The sequence below is a fragment of the Streptopelia decaocto genome, assembly GCF_964273445.1.
Source record: "Streptopelia decaocto genome assembly, chromosome: 1".
NCBI classification, from domain to species: Eukaryota; Metazoa; Chordata; class Aves; order Columbiformes; family Columbidae; genus Streptopelia; species Streptopelia decaocto.
In genome coordinates, this window is record NC_138663.1 from 52,127,932 (window position 1) to 52,151,249 (window position 23,318).

General features: G+C 47.6%; 2 protein-coding genes across 4 annotated transcripts; both read right to left on the reverse strand.

Moving 5' to 3' along the window:
• Positions 1-13,847: 13,847 nt before the first annotated feature.
• MYF5 (myogenic factor 5) lies at positions 13,848-15,456 on the reverse strand. Of its 3 annotated transcripts, none has more exons than XM_082072381.1 (3): positions 14,949-15,456; positions 14,299-14,374; positions 13,848-14,164 (listed from the first exon to the last, which is right to left on the reverse strand). In XM_082072381.1, exons 1-3 carry the CDS (start codon positions 15,375-15,377, stop codon positions 13,971-13,973), a joined length of 699 nt encoding a protein of 232 aa, XP_081928507.1. In that variant the 5' UTR covers positions 15,378-15,456; the 3' UTR covers positions 13,848-13,970. The 3 variants fall into 3 exon arrangements, with proteins under 3 accessions (XP_081928507.1, XP_081928506.1, XP_081928505.1); XM_082072380.1 differs by having other exon boundaries at positions 14,871-15,456; XM_082072379.1 differs by having other exon boundaries at positions 14,299-14,398; positions 14,871-15,456.
• A 5,855-nt stretch (positions 15,457-21,311) lies between these two features.
• Positions 21,312-23,115, reverse strand: MYF6 (myogenic factor 6). The gene is made up of 3 exons (XM_082071426.1): positions 22,521-23,115; positions 22,147-22,240; positions 21,312-21,974 (listed from the first exon to the last, which is right to left on the reverse strand). Exons 1-3 carry the CDS (start codon positions 23,037-23,039, stop codon positions 21,856-21,858), a joined length of 732 nt encoding a protein of 243 aa, XP_081927552.1. The 5' UTR covers positions 23,040-23,115; the 3' UTR covers positions 21,312-21,855.
• Positions 23,116-23,318: the final 203 nt, after the last annotated feature.

Here is a 23,318-nt window from a genome sequence, read left to right on the forward strand (position 1 = left end):
CATATGCATAATTTCGCATTTATTAAAATTCACTTTCATGTGCCGTTTTAACAGCCAGTCACTGACTCCCATGAAGTCCTTCTGCAGTTCTTACAGAAAGTCCTGATTTGTTATTTATTATTTGCTACCCTGATTTATTAACATCAATAAACTTTTGCCCCCAGTCACATCTCTTTCCAGATCACTGATGATTATGCTATTCAGTGCAGAGCCCTGCAGGACTTCACTGGTGACTTCACTGCGAAAATTAACCTTTTACTTCAACCTCCTCTTTTCTAGCTTTTCTCCAATTATTTATCCAAGCAAAAGGAATTTCAAGATTCCTATATAATTTTGATTACTTGTTAACTGTTATCTTTTTTAAGCTATTTTTTCAATGATCTTAAACTGCCAAAGAGCTTTTTCCAACTGTAGTAGAGTTTGAGGGTTTATATGCAAAGTTTTTTGGGGGTGTTTGGTTTATTGTTTTTTAAAATTTATTTTCTTTTACTTCTTCCCTCCTCCAGACAAGTTTCACATCCCACCTCAAATTTGAGAGCTGCTGATAGAAGGGCTTCAGATAACCTACTCAATCTTGTTCCTACTTATACCTCTCAAGACTGAGTTTCTTCTGGGCATACATATATGGAAAGCAGTATGGAAAGGAAGGTTTTTATTAAAAAAAGGTAAACCATGTAATAAACAAAATAGCTCCCTGTATTTTACATACATCTTACTATGTGTAATGGGCATTTCCCCCTCCTCCCTTTTTTTTATTTATAAAGCAACACTAGCAAAAAAGCTCAAACAAGCAGAGAGTAGTCTTACTGACAGACTAAAAGAGACATATGGCCAAAAGAATGAAGACATTATTTCATTAAAACTTGAGCAAAACAAATATTTATATTGCCAAAAAGAAAACAAATATATATATAAAATTATTTACTTTAACCGCTTGCCTCGTGCTTTCTAACAATTGCTTTGAGAAGAACTAACAAGAACAACAAAAAATCTCAGCCACCACATTTACCACAGAATACCGTAACATACTGTTAGGAACCTGCTACTGTGCCCAGTGGCTCCTCAGCCCAGTGGGAAAATTATTTCCCCATTGCCATTGTCCCTTGCTGGTTTGGTACCACTCTCAGGGCATGGAGGAGACATGGGGACAACCCTCCAGGAGGAGTTTCCCTGCTGCCAAGGGCTCCTTCTGGAGATGCTTTGCTGACAACATACATGTACTTCCTTACCACACACACACACACACACACACACACATATATATATATATATATACACATATGTGCTGCCCTATGTGGCTACAATGACTGTACAATGTTTAATTCTCCCTTCTATTCCATGTACTTGCTCTGAGGCCAAAACTGCCTGTTTTCCTGTAGAGCTGCAGTCACCCTGTCTTACATCTTTAAGCTAAACAATTCGTGATGCTTCGAAGAAAATTAAAAGCAAGTGAGCAGGATTTGTGTCTGCAGAACGATTTGCTCTTGAAATGGTGATCCAATGCTGTATTTTACAACTAGATCCCCAAATCCTCTAAAAAGACAAATCCCAACTGTGTCTGAAATCCATTCCCTGAGTGTCTGAATCAGAATCTGCCTTTCACCAACAGAAAATACTGCAGAAACCCACTTCATACTGAAAAGGTATCTAGGCAGGATGAATTAATTTTACCAAAACTTGTAGCAGATGGCACATAACATCATAAGCTATTCTGCAGAAAGTTTACCAGTATAAAACTAGATACAATAGCAAATTATCACAGAAACCTGCCATGTACAGATTTTAAGATACTTTTTAAAAAAGTGGCAAAATTACACTTATGCAACCAGCATATGACTAACTGTGCTTTTTTAGCACTTTTAAAGTGCTATTATTTATTAGGTACTGATTATCTCTTAAAGGTACAATCACAGGTCAAAACTTCATTGCAATGTATGGTATTAAAAAAACCCCCAGATGATTGCCCTCTACAGCCCAGGGTACACAACCGTACACTTGAATTTATAAAGCATGCTCCTGGCTTCACCAGGGAATCCATGCCATCATAAACTGGCCATGCACAGAAATATTCTATTGAATTGAGATCTTATAGACAGATTTTTCTAAGATATTCATGTGCTATACACAGAGGAAAGATCCGAGGACTAGATACCAAGGGCATCATGGGAGTTAGGAAAGACCTTCCTTTTAATAATTTAAGATGAAAAATGTGATTTTTCAGGATTATCCCAGGGGTGTTGTGGAGTCTGCTTCTCTGGAGACATTCAAAACCCACCTGGACACATTCCTGTGTAACCTCATCTGGGTGTTCCTGCTCCAGCAGGGGGATTGGACTAGATGCCCTTTCGAGGTCCCTTCCAATCCCTGACATTCTGTGATTCTGTGATGTTGATAACCCTGAGGGTACCAATGCTTACCAGTGACTCAGTTTCAATGAGGACATTTCTGGAAGCCTGTTCTTCCTGACAGCATTCTTTCCCATCTCAGCTAGTTTCACCCTACTTGGTGAATCCCAGCCAGCGAAGCTCCACCATCACTCACTTCCCCAAAAGAGGCAAGTGGCCACTGCAGTCCCATGTTCATAACCCCTTTGTGTGACCTTTTACCCCTTGTGTGACCAGAGGTGTGGTACGATTTACCCTGCACTACTACCACACAGCCCAGCAAATGGATCAAACAACTCCGCCTAGTTGAGCATTTCTGCTGTGGACAACCACTCTATATGTTACAAAGTTGTTTTTTTAACAGTCTGGCATGCAATTAATAAATGCAAAGGGGATGGGAATGGGCAGTTCATGAAAGTTCAGGTGCAAAGTTAGGTTGGGAATGATGATTTCATGAGGGCTGACCACAGCTTTACAAATGCCATGAATTAAATTACAAATATGAATTCTTAAATTGGGAAATTACAACTTAACAGGCTGCAGCAAGCCAAGTGGTCAGGACAGTCTGGGTCATCTCCAAGGATGGGTTTTGACACTCTATGCCCTTTAATTTGCCACTTTTAAAAAGATTCCTGTGTCTTTCTGTAGTTCTGTGAAGAACATCCCTTATTAACTGATTTTGTGTTGGCAGTTTTAAACCACAATCTAAACAGCCAGGTTTGGGGTTTTGCTTGTTTTTTTGTTAGTTTTTAGTTTGTTTCAGTCATTCCTATGATTCCTGGTATTGATTTTGACTGTTAAATTCCTTGTAGATACAGACATTTCCTAGCTAGAGTGGAGCTATATAAAAAACTTAATTCTGCTCATCTTTACATAATTCCTAATACTTGCAAACCAAAGTCCTAGAAAATGTAAGAATGGATAAAAGGACAGTTTAATCTGATTTAGTCCAAAATTTCAAAACAGGACTGTGAAGGGAATAATAATTTGGAAAGATGGTACCATTTGATGTATCAGCATTATTTATAATTGAGAAGACTGGGAAGCAGCAGGAAAAAAGGGCTCAGTTTAAATGTGCGAGCACAGCATCCACATTTCATTAATCTATTTCCCCAGCGACTCAGATGGAAAATTGCTTTGTGCATTTTGCAGCCACTCCACATCACAACAACTTCTGAAACGTATAAGCAGCCACCTGGGTCTTTGTCATGCATTAGTAATAGCATGGCAGTGTGCACTTTTCAAGCAGTTTTTCCTTTGGGAAAGGAGATAAGCAGGTATGAGCAGGATAAGCAGTTATAAGCATCCCACATCCTGCGGGATGGACCTTCCTGCTTTAGCATCCTTAAACATGCAAGATCCCAGGAGTCTGACATGGGTGACTGCCATCACTTTAAGTCACTTCATCACAGGATTTTAAATGATACAGGTTTAAAAAAAGTTAAAAAAACAATCCTTCAGCATTACCCCATGAGTGGCTGCCCCCACACACGTTCATTCTGAGGGTATTCAAGCCAACAATTACTTGACCGAAAGAGAAAAGATGAAAAGAAATGGGAAATGGGAGAAGGGAGGGGAGAGGGGAGAGGGGAGAGGGGAGAGGGGAGAGGGGAGAGGGGAGAGGGGAGAGGGGAGAGGGGAGAGGGGAGAGGGGAGAGGGGAGAGGGGAGAGGGGAGAGGGGAGGACCTTGATGGGGGAAGACACTATATTCCAGTTAAGATTATTAAAGACATGTTCTTCATCAAGTTCTTCTTGCTATTTAGGCAGATCCCTGCTTTGCATAATATATTCCCAGACATTACATTGCAGCCCAGGTGCCCCACTGTCTGTTGTGACGTTCCTGTATTTACAGTGTTCTGTAAAACCAGGCAATGCACTTGGCACTGGGGATCCCTCACTCCCTTCTAGCAGTTCTGGAATCTGATTCTCAAATATATTTAAACACCGAATCCCACTGGTGAATTTGAGCCTTCACCTGCCATTGGATTTTGAAAAGTTCCTAACTCCTATAGATTTCAGTGCTTTAAATAGTACGGTTGACTTTTTAGAAGTCATATATTTAAAATTCTGCACAGCAATAATATAAAAAGCAGGATTTTTTTTAATCCTGCTTTCTTTAGAAAATCTGTCCTTAAATTTCAGAACTTTTGGGGAAAAAAAAATCAGATTTCATCCTGCACTTCCTAACTTTTCTATTCAGACTAGAAAGACTTTTGCCATGATTAGAACTACTACTGGGCCCAAAATAGATTTGCAATTTCCAAATACTCCCCAGTCACAGCTGAGTAGCATAATGATGCTTTATCCCATGTTAGTGACAAAATAAATTGCTTTTCCAGTGCATACACACACAGAGCTTTATAAAGATAATAATCCCACTAGAAAAAGGATTCTTCAGCTTTGAATTCCTGCAGCCAAAAGGGCCTCAGCTGCAGCAGCCTTCTCTGGAGAAGCCAGGCGGAGTGAAACCTCATGCAAGTGTAGGGCATCACTTGAAGATAGGCACTTCTATTAAGACTAAAAATAGACTATAGTACTCTTAGTCTGGGTGCTGCTGGATTATTTCTAATTTTATAAGTATTGGTGTGTTATCCTTTCTGCTGGATCTGTATTATGCTCATAAATTCCAGTTTTCCAGCTACAGCTATTTGAGTCACATTTTGGCTGGGATGTACACCATATGCTTTCAATATGGATTGGCTTTTCTTTTCTGTTCTCTTACCAAATGCTTCACTTCATTTAATTGTAGTAGGAGAATTACAGCATCAATATTAATCCAGAAGCTCTCCTCCCCACTTCTAGCTCTAAATTAGAGCCCAGGTCTGCCAATCTGCCACACCAAACAGCATCAACGCCAGCTCAGGGCCTGGCCGAGCCCTGCCTGAGTCTGCATGTCATCAGAAAATTGTGATTTACCCAGGCAGAAAACTCCACTGCACATAGTCCTTGGAATAGAGCCCACTGGCTTGGGGCTGCGCTGACCCACGGGCTACGATGTTTGGTTGTTGCAGGTCTCCTGGGATATTTGGAAAGGCAGCATGGGCTTATTCCAAGCAGACTGAAACGCTACAGCTTGAAATCCCCATCCCAGGCTTATATTCACTACAGGGCGACAGCGAGAAAGGCCGTGTTGTGTGGAGCAGCTCAGCAACTTCACATGGTGTGTGATGGACGGCGCAGCCAAGCCTTGAGACTATTTGATGTTGGAGCAATGCTTGTTTGCTGCTCTAATTCCTACAGTGCAGGCTGTTCTCAGATAACCCACATTTTCAGCCAGATTATAAACTGCTTTTCTCTTTTTCTAAAGGAAACAAGAAACAGGAATCTAAAAGCATTCATAAACCACAAGTATCTGCCAGGCAGGTTTCTTTTTGGAATTAGAGGAAGAAGAGTTGTAGGTGTTGCTCACAGCAAATGACCTTCAATATAAAAGCTGAAAAGAGCTCTTCAGGTGCATAAATACTGCAGAATCTCATCCTTGCAGAACTACTGTTTGCCCTGAGCCTCTAATTTCTCCAGTGAATCTCCTGAGTTTCACAAAACAATTGCCTGGAGCAATATAATAATAAAGGTACTGTGGAAAGGCTTTGCCAGAGACACTATGGACACCTACATCTGACATATTAGGATTATATACAATAAAAATTAATCAGGGGTTGAAGGTTTAGTCAAGCATATGATGACTAATCTCCAAACAAAGCAGCTTATGTAAACAACCTGGTTATGCTTATATACTGTTTTCCTTCCTTCCCGCAAATCACAAAGGACCTCGTCACCTCTATTTTTAAGCCTTGAACTTGCTAAAACTTGCATATATAAAGTATGTCTGTGCATAGGTATTTCCACTGGTTCAAAAGGATGTCAAAATAAACTTGGTTGCAGCTTACTCCAAGATCTTACACACACTTTTTTTTTTTAATGAGTCTGAAATTTATTTTTAAAACTGAATGGTTTTATCCTATGTTCAGCAAAATATTCTTTCTGAGTATACTCTATTTTTAAGTATACAGAGGGGCAAAGTTTTTAAAAAATAATTACACTCCAGAGCAAGAGGTCTTCAAGAATTCCTGGTACTTACTACCTACCCTGGTATTCAATAAGAGCTGACTGGCATTCAAAACCATCCAAAAAAAATCACTGCAGTTATTATGAGTGTAATTTCAAGCTTCTACTTCTGGTAATCATGGCCAAACAAAACAAAAAACATTCTTGTACTTGGTATTCTATAGTGTGTGAACAGTGTGGGCCTTGGCTCTCAAATACACTGCAAGCTGTGTGAACCGCTGTATCCACTATAATTGCAATAAAAAGCAATTTTCCGCAGCACTATTCATTTAAAGAAAGATTCCTCTTAAAAAGGGTTTTTGGGGGGCAGCGCAGCAAATTTCTCAAGGATTGCTGAGCTGAAAGGATCAACCTGGGAAGGCAGAGCTGGTGGGGAGGGCTCTGGGCAGCCTGCAGAGCTGGGGCAGCACCTCAGACACAGGCATTCTGCAGTTAACCCTCAGTATTAGCTAGGCTAGACCTTACTTAAGTTTGAGTACCAAAGCTGCGCCCCTGCCCTTGTTCTACCCTTAGCAGCAGTAGCCCCCTCCTTTTGAAAAGAAATGAACAGTTTCGGATACCAGAGGATTTGGAGCAGAGGATCTGGATATTTTAATGTTGTTCAGGCCTCAGTCATCATGAATATCACTTTACAGCTTGGCGCATAAACAGTCCATTTCTGAGGCATGAGAAAATGAATATATTGTAACTATAGTCTAGGCCTTCTGGTCCAAATCTGTTCTTGGTGAAACTCCAGGGGTTTCAATGAAGTTGTGGCAAGAATAAACTTAGCTGTCTAGTTGTACTTTATAATACACTACTTCTGATTAAAGGAGAGTTTACATGAAAATAAAGATTTGTTTCCACACATTAAACCAAAATGGTGTTCAACCTCATTCAAGTAACCAAGTGCATTGTTTATAAACAATAAAACTTTTTGTAGATTGAAAAAATGGAGAATAAAAAGCAGTAATAAAAGTGGGACTATTCATATTGTAAATAGGAACATGGGGAAGTATGGTATTGCTCAAATTATGGATTAAAGCAAGACTACACACCAAAATACATAGGTTTTTTTTTTTCTCATAATCGTTATCTCACACAGAAAAGAGAGAGGCGGGGACATGGGTCATGAGAGGCAGACTTGGTCAGGAGACCCCTCAGAGTAGAGCACTTCTACTTGAGAAGACTAATTTCACAAGCACTTTTCTGAAAGGAGCTTCACCGTCCTGCTTATTAGGAAGTTTGGAAATAACAAGTTTCACATTTCAAAGTTCAGTCATTTTTGTATTTCACCCAGCCAATAAACATGTGAGAAATTTGTACCCTGTGAAAAATGTACATTTCAGGCACTGGTAGGATACAGCTGTCTCTGCCCTTGTTTACTTGGTTTCTCCTCTACTTCATGCTCAGCATGGGGGATTTTAGTGTTATTAAACTTTTTCCCGGTTGCCCAGAGTCACTACCCCTTTACTCCATACTGAGTCTGTGTGCTGTGTACACAACCAAGTGACAACTGCCCTCCCAGCTTTCTGTGGTACCTTTATGGCTTCAGCAGGAGCCCTTTTTCCTGTAACAAGGTGCATCTTCCAAAGGGAACTCCCAACTTATGAGACTGTGGCTTTCTCCCAGACTGGGTGTTAAGCCACCCATATTTCCAATAATCAAACAGCTTCTGTTTACCAAGGTGTCCCCTTTCCCACTGCATGAGACACCTGCATGGGATGTGTCTTCCTTGGCCAGTCACACAACAGGAATGAACTCCTACACTGCACCATGACCAGATAAACAATCCCACAGAGTTTGCAAGGAATACATGGATGGATGCTAAAGCACAGGATGAGGCAAAAAAAAAAAATCACCATTAAATCAGGCAGGGATTATGAGCTCAAATCTTACTACTTTGATGCTGCTCAAGTCTTCACTATTGAGGTTCTGCAGGTGCCCAGTAGGGTGGTGCTCCCCCGTTTGCAGAAGATTTGCAGCTAAACTATTCACCTTTGGGAATTTACAGCATTATATACAGCTGAGAACAAGAGGCCTGAAGAACTCTCAGGTGCTTATTTGAGGCACAACCTTAATGAAATATAGGAGTCCTAAGACCAGAGGGACAGCCTGCAACAGACATAGACCCATGGAAGGGAGTTCGGAGGTCTGCTCCTAATAACAGCTCGATACTACCCAACAAAGGGAGACTCACGACAGTGAGAACCAGAGCAAAGGCACATACCTCCCAGATGCCTGACTGACTGTTGCAGCCATCTCTGAGGAGTTTTAATGTTTTTAAAGCTACTTTTTTAAGTCACTGAGGTAATTCAGTTAAATATGAGAAAGAATTATTGCTGTGATCTCTGTTGTCTATAAAGGCATTTACCACAGGTCTACATGTAAGCCTTAAACTTGAAGAAGGAGTTTCAGATATATGCATCTTCAGCATGGCCAGCAGGCACATTTCTTCCTCTGCTTTTTCAAAGCACTCAGGCAGCAAGATTCAAATCGCACTGTTAACTCAATTCAAAGATGTACCAAACAAGCAGTTGTAGAAATAAATACTTTTAAAAATAGAAACACTGTTTGTCTTTCTGTTTCTTCAAAGTATCACAAAGTGGACAGGAAAACAAACTAATCTAGTATTTTTTATGCCAGTAATAAAACAAACAAACAAAAAACCACACACAAAAAAAAACAACAACAAAAAAACCCACTACATCTTGCCTATATGGTTACCTAAAACATGGAAATGAAGGGGACAGAATGAGTTTCCAGCAGATTCAAATACTTCCATTTACAAAAAAACGAACCTCTTTCCTGGAGCAGTGGTGTATTTGCTAATGGGGTTTTTGCACTGAGCTATACACAGGTGTAATTGAAGTTACAGTCATTTTTTGCTCACCATTAATTAAGGAGTTATTGATTTATAAATTTAATAAATTCTGTGGAATCAAACAATTAAATGCAATGGGCTGAATTCAAACTTGATTTAATCCACAGTTTGCCTCCCTATAATGTATTATAGGCACACCAGCTTGAGTTTTATACTATAGCCAGACATTTGCTCGGTTCCTCAGTCCCTGCTAGGTAGCTGAGACCCACTAAAAGTGGTAGGATTTGGCACTTCAAAAAAAAAATCAGAGCTAAAGCTTTTAGGGCTTCTTGTAGGATATAATTTTTATTTAGCATACATGTTACATGGATTTTTAAGACAGAAAATAATATCAGTTCAAAAGCATACATCCACAGAAGATCAGAGAAATAAAGAGAAAACTCACACATTTATTCTTCTGCTGCTACTCCAGGTCTGAAGGTCTCTCAGAGAGTATCAGGTTCAAATGCACTTGATTTAATGCAGACCCTGAACTACCTTTCTGATCTCCCTCTGGGCTTGCTGACCCTCATCTATCATTCCCACTATCACCTTCTTCAAGCACAGCTGAGCAATGCCTTTGGCATCATTGCCACCAGCATCTTCCAGCAGATTGCCAGGCATAACATAAATGTTACTAATGCTCAAAATGAAACCAGACTCCAGGAGTGGATGGTGGCTATCAGCTGGTCTGGGGAGCAGAAAGGAGAAGACCTTTGAGAACCTCAGCTGGACTCTGCAGTGCAGCGGGCTTAGCATGAGGTCCATGAACATCCAGGATCTATAACCTCCTGGAGGAAGGAAAGCGAGGCACCTGCCGAGTGAAGGGAAAATGTAGCGCACCGTGTTTGGGAAGGGGAATAACTCCCTCAGGCCAGCCCTGGTCTGGTGGATGGATGTAGTTCTTGGACCGAATGGAGAGAACAGTATGAGATGGAGTGAGGGCAAAAGCCACTAGTGAAGCCTGAGCTAATACTCAACAGAAAACTCAAATAAAGCACAAGAAAAACATCTAATTCCACTAATACAGTTGGCTGCAGGAATAGGCTGGCCCTGATGCTCCAGGGCAGCATGTGGACAGATACACTGCTTACGCCCTCCACATTTGAGGGTGAACTCCTCCATCTCTCGCACAGGGTCAAATTAGCCAGCAGGATCCCAGCCCAGTCCCCAGCTGGCCAAGCTCATTAGATCTTTAGTTGCCAGAAACACAGTTGTGGCCAGCTGTAAGGCTGATACCCCATGCAGATCCTGCCAAAGGTCAGCAGTCATCAGCTGCCCAGCTGCAGGTCCTCCTGTGGGACCCCAAGGCCCAGCTGAGAGAAGTAAGGAGAAGTGATGAGCGAGTCAAGGGCTCTGCAGAGGAAGAGAAGGGGAGAGAGCAGGTCTGGGATGGGAAGAAGTGAGCTGCCTCCTGTGGTTAAATCTAACTGCTCCAGACAAGCAGGCTGAGCTAGGAAGAAGATGCTGAATTTCCCCCAAAATGCAGCCATGGATTCGGGGTGTTCCTAGGCCTATTTTCACAAACAGTATGAATTAAGACCCCTCCAACCTCCAAGAGCTAATTACTAAAAGTTTATCACTTTTAAGTCATACCACAGAAAAAGAGGTCTTTTCCTACAGGGAAAATGAGTGTTTTTCCACATGAACAACTCAGAAGTACAAACATAAAGCAAGCAGGATTTTTTTACTTGATGTTATATTTAAAAATCTTTGCTAGGTTCTCATGTTAGTTTTGTAACATACAGTGGCCCTTTTCTGAATGAAAGACAAAAGATAGAATAAGGTGTTCACACTCACACACACAAAAAAGCATAGCTGTCTCCCTCAGTCAGAATATAAGCCATCAAAAAAAGCATGATTTTCAGAGGTAAAGTTAAAATATAATGTATTTTTTTAATTGCACAGAATCACAACCTTGTTTGCAGTGAGTGAGAGTTGGAAAACCTGCAGCTTCTGTGTTACGTTATTCTGACACTACAGGGCATCCCTTTGACTGCCTGGCTGCGAGATCATCTGTGCGATGTCCCAGAGCCTGCAGCACTCAGACACGTAGCAGGAGTTGAGAGAGAAAGCTCAAGTTGTCTAGACCATCATCTTCTTACATATTTGTGGGCACAGCCTTCCTTAAATGAACATGTTTCACTTAGAATACAAACCTTTATTTTCAGTTCCTATTATTACTATTATTACTATTATTACTATTATTATTATTATTATTATTATTATTATTATTATTATTATTATTATTAATTATTATTATTATTGAATATGCAAAGTCTGACTACAACAGCATTATTTCCCAAAACAACAGCCTTTTACACCTTGTTCCTCTCTATCCACAGGTTAAAGGTGGTTTCATTGTGTTAACTTCCACTCCTTCCGAGGATTACAGCACATTTTGGCTCATGGGAGCTTTGTTTATAGATGTCCTGTAATTAAGAGTTTGTTTCCTAGATGTGTATAACAAAACCCACAGATTGTAATCTAGTCTAGTAAGCCTGAGAAGACTGTGGACAAACATCCCACAGACTGAATACTTCTCACTGTCTTAAAGGCTACTTCTCAGAAGTATTGACCTTTTTGCAACTCTTAAAATGTTTGCCAGCCAAAGAGAGGTGTACATTACCGACATGTGATTTGCTAGTGTTACTGTGCATACTTCACTAGAGATTGCTTGCCAAGGTCAGCACAGTGCAGAATGAAATGCTGAAAGTTCTCCAGCTTTGCTCATTTTAAACCATTGTTTAAAATTATCTGCACTGTATTAGATCCTGGCCATAGCCAATATCCTTGGGACAGTCTTTTGCTTCAGAGAAGCGAGCACTGCAGCAATGTGTGAGAAATCATGAATAAAACCGACGATGTTCACAGTCCTGCCTAAGGATTTCTCTGAACAGAAGGCTCAGGAAAAAATTGCCCATAACCAAGACTGAGTTTGAGTTAAGGCATTTGCATATTCCTGAAGCATCTGTAATGACAAGAGTGTGCAAATACCTTGTTTATACCTACACACAACCTGAACCCAGGTTTTCAAATGACTTTTTCTACTCCATGATTATTTGGGACTTATCTACACACACAGAAACCCCATTCTGGAAAAAGCTCCTTTAGAGTTACCATGTGGGAAAGAAAACACTTACTTCAAGGTTACATGGCAAGAGCAGAAAGTGATTTTGAGGAAAGCTGTGCAGGAGGGAACAGGCTGGCCTTGCCCTGTGTCAGAGGCACCACTGCCTCTGCAGCCCCTTGTGGGGGTCACTGCCCCTCTGCACTGCAAGGACAGGGCCATCCCTAAGCTGGGTTTCCTTCATCCTCAGTTCAGAGACGCTGCCAAAAAGCAGTCAGGTGATAACTTTTGGTGACATGATGAAGCTGGGCTGGGTTCAAGTGAAAGATTTATCAGAGGTGAAATGCCACTTCCAGGCCTCTTGGCCACCCCAGGGCTAACAACATAAACACAAATGGCAAATACGTCCTTCTCCCATGCTAGTGAGGTGTACATCCCTTCCCACTCAAGAGAGTTTAGCATAGGAGACGTTTCTGGATGCACTGAAGGAGCCCATCTCTCCATCTCATCTCTGTCTTTTTTGGGGAGCCTTGCAAGTTTTGGATTACAACTAGAGAAGTAGAAAGAGCTGGGAATTTTTTGTGATAGAAACAGATTTAGTGCCTAGAAGGAAATATTTTTTAGCTCAGAAACTCATGAGGACTTGACCTGGCTATTTCTAGACCCATGTAAATAAAGCCATGAATTTTCATCCCGGCTGGTGGGACCAAAAGGCATTAGGAGCAAAGAGATCTAGATTGATTTCTAAACATTATGAAATGTACCTTGTGGATTGTGAAAGGCATACTTGTGGTTTGTTCTTACTAACTCTACTAAATTTGTCTCTGCAAGAGCACCAAGTGTGACTGAAAGCAAAATTCCCCAACAGGGTATCAGAGCTAGATCATGCAGTTGTTCTACAGAGGAGTCACCATGCAATTTGAGGGCCAAATCCTGAAGCACATGTGTAGTCTTTTTACTCATGGAAAGCAACAAGGCCTTGGGAGCTGGAGGAGAAGGAGGAAAGGGAAAAAAAAAAAAAATAAAGGAAGACAACTATGAAATAGTTCTACTCTCAAAAAACCAAAGGAAACTCTGCCCTTAGCATGGAAGGAATTGAGGGAGAATTTGACCTTCTGCATTTTTGTTCCTCCATGATCCCTATCTGAATACTCCTCACTCCTGACAGGAGAAACAATCTCCCAGCACCCGGCCCAGCAAGATGTGACATCTCCCGGCCCGGGACCACGGTGGCGAGTCAGGATCCGCAGGGGTGACCACGTCTGGGCTGAGGCTGACCACAGATGCTGGCGGCCACCCCGCCGCCGGGTCTCGCTGCCCTCCCCAATACCAGGGAATGAACTTAAAGAACCAGCAGGCCAGACACCTCTCGTACAGCACGTTTTATTTGCAGCAGGGTTTCCAGGGTGGTGCGTGTGTCCCGAGACCCGGTGCCTGTCTGGCCCGGGGGAAGCCGGGGCCCGGCGGGGCGCTTTGCCCCCAGCCTCGGAGGGAGGCGGTGGGCCGGGCGGCCTCTCCCGCCTGTGAAGCGTTTGCAGGAGGCGGCTGGGCGAGGGAGGCAGCCCCGGAGGTGGTGGAAAGCACGGGATGCCGGCTTCCCCGGGCCCTTCATAGCGCCTGGTAGGTCCGTCGGGGCGGCGGCGTTCCGGGCGTCCCCGGCCCCGAGTCGATGCTGGCGCTGGGCGAGAGGGAGTCGGTGTCGCGGAGGGGCAGCCCCGGCTCCTCCGCCGGGGTCAAGCGGTCCACGATGCTGGAGAGGCAGTCGAGGCTGGACAGGGCGCTGCTCTGCTCGGCGGCATACCCTGCGGCGGGGGGCGCGGAGGTAACGGCAGCGCGTTACAGCAGGGTCCCGGGCCGCCCTCCCCTAGTGCTGCGGGGAGCGGGGCGGCCCCCCTTCCATCCCCCGCGGCCGCGGCTGCCGGCGGGTCGGGCTTACCGTGGGCCATCTCGGAGCAGTAGACGGCGTCGAAGCTGCTGCCTCTCGCCGACCAGACCGGGCTGCCGCAGTCGGCCTGCAAGACAGCGAGGGGCGAGTCCTGGCCCGGCCACCGCCCCCCGGGGCTGCTGGGGCGCTCCCTTCGGAGGGAAAACGCCGTAAACCCGGCGGGGAGGGCGCCGGCGCCCGCTGGGGAGTGGAGCAGCAGTCCCCCCGGCCAGGCTGCCGCTGGACAGTGCCTTCCCCGTCTCCCCACGCCTTATCCTTCTGCTGCATGGCCCTAAAGTGGGGTTGGGGGATAAACGAGCACCCAGGGGCTGGGGCGCTTGCTGGGTGCCCTCTGGCAGCGTTATCGTCCCCCCATGCATCCCCGGAAAGCCCATGTACATGCTCAATGTTAAATCTGAGAAGGGGCTTGTTTTAACCCAAACCGTCCGCCTTTTGCTGACGTCCGGCTGCATTCGGCCCGTTCGAGACCCATGGGACCGGACCCACAACGCTGGATCGAAGGGAACCTGCCCCCGGGCCTTCCTGGGGTCCCCACAGCCCCATCGCTCCTGTCCCTCTCTTACCATCCCGTCGGAGCAGCTGGAAGTGGGGCTGGTCGGTTCAGAGCAACTCTGTCCCGGCAGGTGATAGTAGTTTTCTACCTGTTCCCTCAAGAGTTCCTGGAGACTCTCGATGTATCTGATGGCATTTCTCAGTATCTCTACTTTGGGGAGTCTTTGGTTGGGGTTGGCAGTGGTGCATCTCTTCAGGGTCTCAAACGCCTGGTTCACTTTCTTCAGCCTCCTCCTCTCCCTCATGGTGGCCGCCTTCCGCCGGTCCATTGTGGTGGATTTTCTCTTGCAGGCTTTGCAAGCCCACATGAGGCAGTGGCCGGCCTGGTGGTGGCCGGTGGGAGCTCGGACATGCTCCTCTTCCTCAGGGCAGGCGGGTTCGGGGGGTTCGTGGGCGCCGAAGGCAGGCAGGTCCCTGGGCTCGAAATCCTCGGGGAACTCTCCCTCCGGGGAGGAGAGGCAGGAGCTGTCATAGAAGAGCTCGGAAGGGGAGAATTGGCAGCTGTCCATCACCTCCATCCCTGCAGCGGAGGCGTCGGCGTGCAGCGGCAGCCACCGGCTCTCGGCAGCTCTCTGGGGCAATTTCCTCAGTAATTAGCGCCCTGAGACGAAGTGTCCTTTGGCTGATGCGGGGGGCCCTTATATATACATGTAAAGGGAGGCTGGTCCACAGCGGCCAGTCTTTATTAGCATATCCCACCACATCCCCTGCCGGGGGCTGTCTGGGCAAGCCCCCTCCATTCCCCAGGGGACAATTTGCCCCGCATCGCTTCGCTGGAGAGCGGTGAGCTGGGCACTCCTCTAACGAACGATCTCCCCAGACCTGGTTGCGACATCTCCGAAGTTTAAACCAAGTCTAAGAACTTGCGATTTTGGTATGGGAAAAGAAAGAGCGGTACTGGACCCCTATGAACTGCTGACATTTCCTACAAAGCCGTTCCTCGTCCCTGTGTTCCCATGTCCCATCACACGCTGCAGCGAGAGGGACACTGGCTCTCCTCAGGGGAGAATTAACGTAGAGGTGTGTATCCCCTCCCTCCCCCAGTGTCTACTTGCGTATTTTTATTCCCACAGCCCGCGGTCCAGGTCTAACCTGAAACAACTTACCCCTCTTTTCAGAGCTAAGATTTGTTCATTTAACTTAGGGAGCGCTTTGTCCTGTAATTAAAGTTGTGTCATCAACCGCTAAAATTTACAAACTGGAGGACAAAAACGCGCAGCTACGTGTGGTAAGGAGAGACGAGGGGAGAAACCCAAATTTTAGTTCTGTCGGATCGGGTCACAGGGAAAAGTACTCACAAAAGAAAAGTGTACGTGTTTGCTCCGAGACAAATCCCCTTCCCATTCTTTCTCCTACTCGTGTGACCTAGTGCTGCTAGAGACACAACAGTAGAGCAGTGCCTTGGGCTTGCTAATTTTCTGCTTTCAGGCAAACTTGTACCGTTACAGATGCGTCCCAGCTGCCAGTGCAACAAACCCCTCCTGGAAGTGTAAAATTTCTAACCCCGCAATCCCTAAGTAACTTTACACAAGTCGGGGACAAAAGCTTTGCAGAGCTCCAGCCACAGCAGTAGCTGAGTGGAGCGGTGCAAGGGTCATTAGAGTGGTAATGAAGCCATTTAACAGGCATTTGCTAACGCGCAGGAATCCTTTGGTTTCATCCAGGTGGCTTTTGTAGTTGAGGAAAATGTTATGAGAAGGCAAAGGAAACCTTCCCTACCTGGGAATAAAATTATGTGACCTAGGTTAACTCAATCGGAGAGCAAGTGACCCAGCGGCGGTTCAAACGTTACGGAGCCGGTCCGTGAGCTCAGGAAAAAGGCGTCTTCAATTAGGCTCTTCAGGAAGAGGTAATGCGGAGGGCATGGCGAGCCGGTTGTCTCAAGGAGCCGCTCTTCAAGTGAGCAAGGCGGGTAGGGAACATCTCCTTAGAGAGGTGTCTTGCACAAGTGCACACCGCTGGAAAGTTCCGATCCGGGAGCTGGGACTGGGGCTGGGGAGAAGCCAGCTGCTCCTTGCGCCCCATCCCTCCAACTCCCCAAAAGCCGGATTTCAACTCTTAGGCTAAAAATTTTCCTAAAAAACCCCAAACAAACAAAAAAAACCCCACAAGACCTGCATACACCCTTCTTCCTACGGGGGGATGCATAAATATCTAAAGGCTGGGGAAGGCTGCATCTGTACCGTTTCGATTTATTTGCGGCCATAAAGAGGGGGAGCCTCCTTTGAAATGAATACCGTAGGAAAAGCAGAGAGCTGATAAAGGAGTAAAGTTACAGAAAGGGGGAAACTCAGAATTTCAAGCTTCTACTGCTCCTAGCTGCAGGTTGCTGTTTAGTTGGGCCGCATCCGAAATAGGGCAGTTCCCTGTTGTTTTCCTAAGAAACCGTCAGTCAGAAAGGGTTTTGCTCGGCAGTATCTTGAACTCTTCACTGGGCTGTGGCATGTGCGCACACACACACAATTTGATTACCACGTTTGCTCTGGCTAAAATAGACCTGTTTACAGATTTATGCTTTGTGCACAAATAAACTTGATCTTTAAAGTGCCGGTTGCAGTTCTGATCACCTTTCAGCGGTTTCTCTCCAAGCATGCACCGTGGATCTCCCGGTGCACAATGCCAACTCCTTCTGGCGTGCAGAGCTTTAGCTGGCAGCTTTAACTCCTAATCTAGCGGGGCTGGGGTTGTTAAGAAATATGCCTTTCCCCAAAAGTATTTGAGGACACAGGAAAATCTGTTTCTTTTTTTCCTTGAATATTTTGGGATAAGGGGAAGAAAGGATGGAACAGCCTGTCACTCAGGAAGAAAAAAGTCTGTAATTGGTATCCCCTAAGAGCCCCTGGCTCCTCTGGTAAAGTGATCTCAAAACAAATTTGCAAAAGTGCAGTAGGCGAGTAGAACTGAAGAAAGGGAAGAGAAAACATAAACTACAAGGCTGGCTAATGAGGCTGCTCAGGGCGGGGGTGGACGAGGGAGGGGGCATAGTGCTGTATTTCAGGAGTCGGGAGGCTCAAGCCCGGAAAGCGGGAATAGTCCGAGCACCAGACGCTGTCTGAGCCTGGAGATGGGCAGGGAGAAAATGGTGAACGTGTTAAGACCTCTTTAAATGATTGTTCCTCAGCCCAGCCCTTCCCGCTCCGCAACAATTGCCGTGCCGCGCCTATATCTGGAGCGATTCAGTCCCATGTGGGGACCGTTTCCAGAGCGTGCAATCTTTTTCCAGGCCCCATGACTTTCTATTTAAACAAAGAAAATCCGACCAAAACCATAAGTCACCAGCCCGGGGGGTGAGAGGTATTTGGGACCCACCTGAACGGCCCCGTCGTGCCCGCCCCTGCGGAGCGCCCTCGGGGCGCACCCACACTTCTCCAAAGCGCTCCGTGGTTCCCCGGCCTCGTCGGAGTAAATGCCCGGGCCCCAGTGCCGAACAGCAAGCGGCAGACAGAGCGTTTTTTAGGGGTGTATTTTATTTAATGGTGCCTGCGGGGACGGAGCCGCCCGACACAAGGGAAACCGCAGCCGATTTCGCCGCCTGCCTCTTCCCTCCGACGGTCGGTGGGTGCCGGCGGCCGCCCCGGCAGCAAAACTGTTTCCCAGTTGGGCTGTTGTGGCCCGGGCGCTTCCAGCCGTGTGAGAAACGTTTGGTTCCCCCCAGCGCTGGGAACCGTACGCACCTAAGTAAACACATTAGTACCTGCCAGGGGGATTTGTATAGAAGACAGCTGAAGAAGGCATTGGCCTCTGCTGGCACTCTGGGACTCCCAGGAGAGATCAAAGGGACACGAGGGGGTTTTTAGCAGCCTTGAGACTGGGAAAAGTTGCTAGTTCCTGCTATCGGAGGGACGTCCCAGCGAGCACATGGTTCAATTATTCAACCTCCTCCCTCTCTTGCCCCCCTGCTCCCATTTCCCAGCTCATTCTCCAGTGAAACGTGGAAGCTCTGGAAAAATCGTATGGGTTCCCCAAGGCAGCAGCCATCGAAGCAGGAATTTTGCCCGTGGAAATATCTGTTGGGTCGACGCCTGCCTGCCTTGCCTTCTACCTCAGAAAATAGAGCCCACTGCCGGCTGCCCGCCTCCTTCTCCGAGTAGCAGGCCGTTTCACGGAGGAAAATACAGACGCACAATAAAAAAAAAGAGGCTTTAAACACGCCTCATTTCGGAGGGGAGCCGTGAAGAGGCAGCGGCACTGAAGATACCCCTTCTCCCCCACTCGTGGCTGCCGGCCCCGCAGGCACCTGGGGCGGGTGGCGGGTGTGGGGCTGCCCCGGGGGAGCGAGCAGGTGGCTCCCTGGCGAAGCGGAGGCGAGGGAGGCCGGTGTTCACCACGGGCTTTCTGGCATCAGAGCTCCGGCCCGCGTCCCTCCCGTTAAATAAACGGCAGCGGGAAGGAGGGAGCAGGAGGGGGCACTTGCATTCGTGTAAAAACTTCGACGACATTCTGCGTGGCCCCTCCGGAAAAAGACTTAATTAAATCACAAACCTCATGTCCTTACCCAGTTATTACCCTTTGATTTTGTGATTCCAGGGCCCTGTTTGCTTTGGCTTGGGGCTTAAGTAAAGATTATCGTTATTAATATCAAACACAAACATTTTAATTGCAAACACACTGAGGACCTTCACTGGGAAGCCCGGCAAGTCAGCCGCAGCCGCGGGGGTCACGGAGAGTGTCTTCGGGAGGTATTTTCTTTATTTAATGAAAAAAACCCCTCCTTTAGGCAAACTTAGTCCAAACAATCTCTCAGGTTACCCTTGTGCTGGAGGAGACCTTGCCGTGCGGGTCCTACCGGGCGGACGGGCTAATGCTGGGGCTGAGGACAAACCTGAGAGTGGGGTGTTGGCGTGACACTGCGGTTTCGGGGCTGCTTCAACACCACTCATGCCCCGCTGCGGAAAGTGGGTCCTACGGGGCTTCGTCTGGTCGGTGCTGCATGGGGCGTATCAAGTGCGTGTACCCCTTCTCTCTGACCCGGCGAGGATCGAAACGAATTGGTTAAGGAATGCGGCGAGCTGCGAACCTGATCTGACGTACTCTATTGCTGATCAGTTCCCTTCGCTACAGAAGCAAACTGACATCTTCGCTCTTTGACCAAAAATAGACGTTACATGCGAGAACCCGTGCTCCCCGAAGCGCGGCTTTCTGAAGAGCCCGAGCGTTCCCTGAGGCGAAGGGTTTTCTTGAAAGGAGAAAAGTGGGGGAAAGTGTCGTATCACTACGTGCCCACCACACTGTGCCGCCGCAATTCCTCCTTACAACAGAGATCAGAGCGAGTACTTAACTGGATTAAAAGCCAGGCTGGCCGCGGTGGCACAGAAAGGGAGGAAGGAGGGCACGGCGGTGGCAGAGCCGGCTCTCGGGACAGGTCTCTTTCCAAAGCTTCCCCTTCAGACGGACGCACCCGCGCCCGAGCCGGCCGGGAAGGGGGAGACCTTTCAGAAACGTGGCTGTGACCTTTCAAAAAACAAAAACAAAATATAAATCAAGGGTTAAGGCTGACGGGGAGAGCGCCCGCGGGCAGAGTTGTAGTAGCGTCCCTTTGCTTTTGTCAACTCTCCGGCGAGCCCCGTGTGTGTGCAGGGCAGAGTGTGCAGTTTCCTGGTGGTCGCCCCTTCCCGGGGAATAAACAATCTGTTAAAAACCGTAACGCTCTGACTGTGAGCAGCCCCGCTCCACCATCCTCAGAGAGGCCGTGTTTGTTCACATCACTGAGTGAAAGGCTTCATATGTTGTAAAAGACACCCACGCCCCCCAACCCGTTTTCGGCAGCTTAACTCTTTCCTCCCTGAGGGAACCCATTCTCTCCTCTCTCAGGCTCAAGGAAGTCAAGGGGAGTTATCTTTCCTGGGAAGAAATCTCAGCCCCCAGCCTCCAAGGGCGCGGGCTCCTGTCAGAACCTGTCGCTGCCCCGTTAAGGTAGCAGGCCCATCAATTTAGCCGCAGAAAAGGTCTGGGTTCAAGTCCTCCGGTGCCGAGACGAAAAGGTGAGACGTGCTGGGAGGGGGGCCGGAGGGAGGCTCTTTCCGCTTCACCTTTCTAAGCTCACCCACCATGCCCAGGACAAGGCCGAAGAAGCAGCCCGGCCACGCAAGTGGCACTGCCGCACATTTTGGGGAGCAGTACCGCTCTCCAGGGGCGGACGCTCCTCCCGCAAGCACGACGGGGAAACGGGTCGCGGAGCTGCGGGAGGCCGGACAAACTGCGGGTCCTCCTGACAGGGCACCCACCCGTGCCTACCCGGCCTCCCCGGGAGCGGGGTGCGGCCCTAGATAAGGAGAGGCGCTCCTTAGGGAAGAAAACGAAGGAAAAAAATTGTCCCGAGTGCTGCCTCCCTGTCACCACGGGTCGTGTCTCGGCCACACATGTCTGACTCCTCCTGGCTTGATCTCGCTGAAGTCGGTGGCGAGTTTTAACTCCGGGATCGGGTTATTACTGAATTACGAGGGGGGGAGAAACACTGTAACACAAAGAGCTTTATTTTAGAATCCAAGAAACCCGTCTGTTCTTATATACAATATCACATTCCACCATTTAAATATATATATTTGTTATGTTTACAAAAGAAAAGACAGTACTAAAATTATTTACAGGAACGAAATGAGGCGGGAACCGTTTAAATACGACTAACACAAAACGCAATCAACAGCTTCACTCAGACAGGAATGAACTTTCCGGTGAATCTCAGACAAAGCCGATCACCGGTACACAGGTAAGTATATTAAATAAAATAAAATTAAAAAAAAAAAAAAGAGAGGTGGTCTATGCAACACAATTTAAAGAAAAGAAAACTCGGGGGGGTGGGGGAAGGAGTAAAGAAAAAAGGGGAAGGTCTGTTTGACTCGAGTCAGTGAGAGCCATTTTCTGTGGGGTGGTGTACCTTGACCTTAACAAGGCCGCTGCCTGGGCTTTCCACTGCGTTAATTTGCTTCATTACTTAGTTTAGAGGGAAAGGGGTGGGGGCTCCATCTCCGTTTAATATACTACCAAGAGCAACCGGGTTCATTTCTCCACCACTTCCTCCACGCTGGGCAGTTTGGGCTCGTCGGAAGAAATACTGTCCACTATGGAGGAGAGACAGCGGAGGCTGCTGGAGGCCGACGACTCGACGATGGAGCCTCCTGCTTCAACGAGAGAAAAGGGATTACAAGAGCAGACCCTTCCTCCTCGCAGGGTTCGCGGGTGAGAGACCGTGAGGGCGAGGGAAGGGCGAGCGGCAGCGGCGGGTGAGCACGGCCCGGCGGCGGCCGCTCCGCCGCGCACACGCAGGACGGCGGCCGCGGTGCGAATTACCTTCCTTGGGGCTGCCGACTCCAAGGGCTCGGGAATGGTCAGAAACGCTTTGCCAGTCGGAGCTGCAGGTGCTCAGGAAGTCTGAACCGGGGATCTGCGGCACATACACACACACGGGGGTGAGGAGGGGAGGGGGAGACACATGGGGTGAAGAGGGGGGTTAGTAAGGTGGACTGCGGCTCCTCGGTACGGTCCCCAGCTCCCCGTTGGAGGCCCGGGGAGCTCGGACGTTCCTCCAGGAGCCCCCTCCGCTCCCGCCAGCCTGCCCGGCCGCCGCAGAGGCCGCGCCGAGGAGGAGCGGACGGGACGGGAGGGGACGGCGGTTTCGGCGCTGGGTGCCAGGCCAGCGGGGGAACTGAGGCGGCAGCGCTTACATTTCCCTGCTTGGGGCTGAAGCTGAAGGAGTCCCCCCCGATCTCCTGCATTTTCTCCTGCTGATCCAGCCTGTGCAAGAGATCCTGCAGCCGCTCGATGTAGCTGATGGCGCTCCTCAGGATCTCCACCTTGGGCAGCCTCTGGTTGGGGTTCGCCACAGTCCGCCTTTTCAAAGCCTCGAAGGCTTCGTTTATCTTCTTCAGTCTCCTCCTTTCCCGCAGGGTGGCTGCTTTTCGTCTGTCCGTGGGGGCCGACTTTCTCTTGCAGGTTTTACAAGCCCAGATCAAACACTGGCCGGGGCAGTGAGGGGGTTGTAGTCCCGGGGGTGCCAGCACATGTTCCTCTCCACTGCTGTCACTGCTGGCTTCTGGCGGCATTTGGTCCTGACAGGGGGACAAGGTGCCATCGCTGCCTGGGTACAGTGGGGATCCCTCTGCCATCTCCAGCTGCTGTAGGGCTCCATTCTCCCCGTCCAAGTAAAAGAAATAGGAGCCAGTTTCAAAAAGGTCCATCATCATGCTGTCCCTTGGCCTCTCTGCCTGCTGGAGTTGGGTGGCAGGCTCAAAAACACCCCGAGGAGCAACCCAGATGGAATTTAATTAGTGCAGTGACATAAGTCCCCCCTGCTTTATATAGGAGCTGCTGAAACCCTATCCAACTTTTAGCTGTCGCGCTGCATCACCCTCCAAAACTGATTCCAGCCAGTCTCCTGGGCGCTGTCCTGAGGACATCTCCTATTTAGAAGGAGGAGGGGAGGCCCGAGGAGAGGGAGGTAAATGGAAAAAAAAAAAAAAAAA